Source organism: Stigmatopora nigra, chromosome 13 (genome assembly GCF_051989575.1).
Source record: "Stigmatopora nigra isolate UIUO_SnigA chromosome 13, RoL_Snig_1.1, whole genome shotgun sequence".
Classification (NCBI taxonomy): Eukaryota; Metazoa; Chordata; class Actinopteri; order Syngnathiformes; family Syngnathidae; genus Stigmatopora; species Stigmatopora nigra.
Genome location: NC_135520.1, coordinates 11,874,545 through 11,880,544, shown reverse-complemented (window position 1 = coordinate 11,880,544; position 6,000 = coordinate 11,874,545). Strand labels below are relative to the sequence as shown.

The 6,000-nt window shown below is 39.4% G+C and overlaps 1 protein-coding gene across 1 annotated transcript in view; it reads right to left on the bottom strand.

Moving 5' to 3' along the window:
- Positions 1-1,257: 1,257 nt before the first annotated feature.
- The window catches only part of tyro3 (TYRO3 protein tyrosine kinase), a 30,339-nt gene continuing 25,596 nt past the window's right edge, over positions 1,258-6,000 (bottom strand). The window contains exons 15-18 of the mRNA XM_077730664.1: positions 5,730-5,839; positions 5,485-5,644; positions 4,470-4,606; positions 1,258-2,048 (exon numbers count right to left, since the gene is read on the bottom strand). Of these exons, the coding sequence (XP_077586790.1) occupies positions 1,709-2,048; positions 4,470-4,606; positions 5,485-5,644; positions 5,730-5,839 (747 nt within the window). The 3' untranslated portion in view covers positions 1,258-1,708. The remainder of the gene's footprint in view (positions 2,049-4,469; positions 4,607-5,484; positions 5,645-5,729; positions 5,840-6,000) is intronic.

The following is a 6,000-nucleotide window of genomic DNA, read 5'->3' as shown; positions in this document are numbered from 1 at the left end:
TTCGTCCTTGAAAAGAAATGTTCGGGACGGCACCCTCTTCCAGTAGAGTCCAGTTTCATCCATGTTGAAGACTTGCTCCGGGACATAGCCATTTTCTTCTATCATTCCCGGAAACACATCCTCAACATAACGCCACGCTGTTGCTCCGTCTGCAGAGGCTGCATCTCCATGCAACGACACATTCTTTAGTCCAACTCGCCGCTTAAACCTCTCAAGCCAGCCCTTGCTGGCAGCGAAAGCCGTACGTGGTCATGGGTTAGTCTAGCTTGAGGCACCGGGTAGAGGATCACCTTCGTCGTCGTTGCCATCGTCTTCTTCCTCGTTTAGAACGTTGTCGTCGTCGTCACCACCCTCAGGCACCATAGCATCAAACAAAGATTTAGCCTTACTTCGGATTAAGTGTCCGTCCAGGCTGATTTGCTTCGCCCTACAATCACGGATCCAAATAACCAGTGCGTGGAGAGTGTTTTGGAGGCATCACGACGGGCTTCACAAAACTTTTACACTTAACTTGGCGAGAAGTGTACTGTATAGCACGAGATAGGCGTGGACTGAGAATGGGCATCGGGAGAAGCTTGGGCTTCCGTGGTGAATGGGCCAATGGGGAGTCGAGTATATTCGGTGAGCATTCAGCTGGCCAATCAGCTTGTTTATGCCCGTTATGCTTCCGTGATGCCCCGTGATGCTTTGCGCATACATGCATTCTTTGTATTTTAAAATTTTGTAAAATGATGCAATTACTAATTCTAATTGAATATTTTGTTTCCACACCTTGTAAAATGATGTAATTTATAATTTTAATTTAATATCTTTATTTTTTTTCCAGAAAAAAATCCGCAAAGCTCTGCGTCCGCGTTAACTGAGGCGCGAAGTAGCGGGGGAACACTATATTTTTCATATTTTAGCTCAACTTTCAACCACATTCTATTTTTTAGCTTCTTGATGGCAAATATTCTCTAAGATTTCATTTTTAAAATGTTGCATATAAAATGAGGAAAATGCATACATTATTTTTTAAAACGTATTTATCAATTGATTTGTCTTCTTAATAAAACAAAAATTGAGGGAAAAATTACATCATACTTTCCATAGGATCAGCTTAAAAAAGGGAAATCAAAATAGCGAATATTCTGATTCAAGTACCGTATTTTCTCGCATACACCGCATTTGTCACAAAAAAGTATGACTAAATCGCGGGTACAGCTTATATGCGCACAAATCAGACTAGACATGCAGAAAACACCAGAACACAAAACATTGCGGGTGATACGGTAATTTATTTCAAAATAGAGAAAGGATAAACAGATAAAATGCGTAAAACTTTTTTTTTTGATGTTGATGAATGAAATTCAAGAAAAAAATGGCAGAATCTTGCATAAAACATGAAAGAAAACTCAATTGTGCCTGACATTGCTTGTTCCTTTCGATGTATACAGTATCTCAGAAATACCATGTATGGAGTGAAGTTGTATTTTTTATTTATTTATGTTTTATAAAAGGCAAAGCAGAATTTAATTACTCAACCAAGCTCACCTGAAAAAACTGATTTTCTTTGTTTACATTCTGTGGATACAATTATATTAGTTGTGTATGGCTAGACTTTTTAATGAGTCACAATACTAAAACATTCATAGTGTTAAAAAGTGCCAAGTAGAGAGTGCAAAACAGTCCAGTTAGTTTTTCTCAACTCAAGTGACATATAATCAGATCATACATGAATTATAGCGTCATCATCCTCATCAGCTCCTTGCTCCCCTGGTGCGTCTTCACAAACGTCTGCCATGTACCTATAGTCTCCGCCTCCAATGGCCAATGCAGCACCAGATGACATCGTGACCCAATCCCGTTCTTGGTCCCAGGGGGGGCTGCTGTCACTCGCCCTGCATCCCCCTGTTTGTTCCCCATCCAGGTTGACGTAGTGTAAGGACTCTTTGTGGGGGGGTGCCGGCGAAAAGCTATTCTTAAGATCCTCCAGCAAGACCACAAGATGATGGAACGAGGGACGACATTTGGGGACCGGACTCCAGCAGCTGTGCATCACGTCGTAGCTAATAAGAGGATTGTTTTCGTTAACGATTGTTTATATCATGACAACAACAAACTAAATACGTGTCTTGGATGACTAAAACATAATGGGCCTTTAGACGGTTTATATTTAACGAGATGATGCAAAAATGCTAAGCAGTTGCTGTCCAATGTTTACAAAGATGCTCCACTGGCTAGACAGAAAAAATAAATCACAGCTTAATTACCCAGTTAAATCAATTTTGCAAGTAGGGTTGACCTGATCACCTAATTTAAAGGATCTGTTGATACTAATCTGTTACCTCAGCAAACTATTTGGGAGAGAAAAAGAAAATACAACTATCAAATATTTCCATATTGCGGATATGCACTGCTTTGCATTATTCCATGTTAAATTTAGCTTCCGACAACAACTAGTGTTTCGATGTTGTGTAGTACAAAAAAAGTGTTTGTTTGTTTTGACAATATCCATGTATATCTTCACTTTATTTTTGGAGCGCTACAAACATCAAATAAATATTTTCACCCTAATCATTTTGCCCAGATTATTATCCTCTAAAAATTATATGAACCGAACCGATTTACGAGCTGTGATTAAATCGGGGAAATCCCTACAGATAAGTAATCTGTAGATACAGTGTACTCTTCTGTACCCAGTTTAGTAATGGTATGATAGAACTGCAACAATTGCAGTTGTAATAGTTTGTTTTGAAAGTGCTGTACAGTAATCCCTCAAATATCGCGTATCATTTAGACCAGAACATAACCTCGATAAACGAAAAATCGTAACGTAGGATCACCCATATTAATACTACATACCATACGACAATAATACCTTGAGATACGATCTTATTACATTCCGGGACCTAGATCGTATGCCAATTTACTCATATCTGAAATGAACTTTTCCCATAGAAAATAACTAAATACCAATTAATCCATCCCCACCCTCTGAATAAAATTTACAGAATATTACAATGGAAAAACATGTTTTTAATTTTACTAATTCACGACCTATTCTCAAAAAGTTACAAATACCTAATTATGATCTGCAATAAAATATGACATTATTGTGTACATTTTATATGGAGTTCTTACCTTTGAGGCAGATGGGAGCGGTTAACAGCAGAGTAGAGAGACTTGACAAATTCGGTTCGCTACACTTTTTTGGCACTACATAATAACATAAACTTAAAATTTAACTTAAAGGAACTTTGCTTACTGTACACACACTTAAAAATGGTTGTAACCTTGTTGTGCTATTATCGCGGCAAAGGTGTTAATGTATTCCGTCGCGGATTTCGAGTGGGAACTAGCTGCTTCCGTGTGCCCCACAACCAAAGGTCTCCCCAATTTGTTTTATTAAAGTTATCGAACCAGCCAGGACTCGCTTTGAAGGTTTCGGCTGGCCTCGGAGTATCCCCTTTCTCAGCTGCTTGCTTTACTCTCAAGTCCTCACAGATTCCGCTAACTGTATCTACTTTAACTAAATATATTATATATACTAATTACTATATATTTCGTCATAAATGTGCAGCTAGAAAAGGACCAACTTAGGTCGCATCATAAGCGTAAGTTATGTTTGGGATGATTGAGCCGAAGCACCTTGAAACAACACCTTTTAAGTCGATGATCCCTAAGGCGTGGAAAATATGGTACTTAACACATGGATACTAGGTGGCTCGGCAGGTGAGTGGTTAGTGTGTCGGCCTCTCAGTGGGGCACCTGGGTTCAAATCCAAATCGGTCCACCTGTGTGGAGATTGCATGTAATCTGGGCCTGTGTGGTTTTTTTTCTGGGTTCAGTTTCCTTCCAAATTCCAAAGACATGCATGGTATGTGTGAGCGTGAATGGTTGTTTGTCTCCTTGTGCCCTGCGATTGGCTGCCCACCAATTCAGGGTGTCCCCTGCCTCTGGCCCGAAGTCAGCTGGGATAGGCTCTCGCACCCCACACGAGCATAGTGAGGATAAAGTGATTCAGAAAGTGAAATGAGAACAATTGATAGCTGCGGCCTTAACATATAGCAAGTGGTGTGAACAGATTTGTCAACGAGTGCAAATGTCTAAACACCGGGTTTAGTAATCTGTGCCGACAGTTTAGTAATTTTTACCTACAGCTTGCTAATATCTACTCACAGTTGACTAATCTAAGCATACAATTTGCCAAAATCTACCCAAAATTTAACATTATCTTAATACGGATTAGTAAACTGACCAAATGACTGGGTTTAGATTTTTGACAGGAATCACTGACAAATAGTTTTGTCAATTAAAACTACATTTATCGTCATTTATGTAGAAATCACTCAAATATGACTATTAAGAATGTTATTTTTTCTAAAAGACTAAAATTAAGAGAGCAGCCAAAAACAAAAGTGACAGACGTCGTGTGAAATCCCTATCATCATTAAGTGCTTAGCCAGGTGATGACACAGGTTGCTTACATGTCTTGTCTGCACTCGGCAGGTTTCTTGAGGCGTTCTCCCCGAATCAGGTACTCGTATATTTCCGAGTTCTCCACCCCAGGGTATGGCGTCTGGCCTCGGGTCATCACTTCCCACATGGTGACACCAAAGGACCACTGCCACACATAACCTCATTGCTTTAGTGAGTGACTCAAGTTAAATTGATTAAGTGTAGTTGAATGTCTGAAATTATTTATACAAAACTCAGTCAGAGATTCAAGATAGACAAAGTAGAGCTGGGCGATAAAACAATAACGATAATTATCATGAAATAATTTGTCAAAGATATTAAAAACTTTTGATAAAAATTTGACAATTTTAAACTGCAATTACACCACCGACCACCACAGAGAACAGGGGCGCTGTTGGACGATGAATGCTAGTTCCAGACCAACGCTCGGGAGCAAGAGGATACGTGTTTTTTTTATCAGTTTATCAATAGAGGTTAATAGAACATTAATGCAATAGGACAACAACACACAAGATCCACTAAAAGATCCAAGTAAATTCTCCCTGGCGATTTCTAACTTTTTTGACGGGAACATGCGTTTTTTCACGTATCATGCAAGATACGCATGTTTTTTTCTTGAATTTCACTCATAGATGTCAAAATTAATTTTATTTACCGTTTTATCTGTTTATCTTTTCTCTATTTTGACATAAATGACCATATCGGCCGCATGCTTGCGTCATGACGTCACTTGGCATTGGGTCATGACGTCATCGTGTCGTGGCATCGTTGCAGTTTCGTGCATGTCATGTTTTTATGCGCATATAAGCCATGCCCTCGATTCAGTAAATGTTTGTCTTACAAAAGCGGCTTATATGCAAGTAAATACAAATAGTTTTTGTGATCATTATCGATAGACTGATATTTTTTTCATCGTGATAACAATTTTTGTCGTATCGCCCAGCTCTAATACAAGGTAAAAAATATTCACAGGGCGTACATTTTTGTCGTTAACACAAATGTCACAAAATATATGTGGCATACCACATCACTTTGCGTGGTGTAGACATTGTCAGCCAAACTTTCCAAAGCTATCCATTTGACTGGAAGCTTGGAAACAGATCCTTGTCGGTAATAATCTCCCGAGTAGATCTTCTTCGAGAGGCCAAAGTCTGCCACGCATACTACCCTATTTTTGCCAAGCCTGAAACACGCAACAGAAAGCAATCCATTATCTTTGAGTGAATGCGCATGCAAGGGTGACATAAAGTAAACAGAAAGGGCCTGACATGCAGTTGCGGGCTGCCAGGTCTCTGTGGATGAAATTTCGAGTGCTCAGGTATTCCATTCCTCGAGCCACGTCCAGCATAAATTGAACTAGCACATGCGGGAGTAAGTCCTGAGAGGGATCATACAGGAATGAAGATGTGGGGGTGATCAAATAAAGGTTGTAGAACAGAGAAGTTAATAGTCAAGTTAAATTATTTTTACCTTTTCAAAGTTAACTTTAAACTTAATCCCGATTCCGAAACTGGTAGGTTTAGCTGCAGCGTTTTGGTC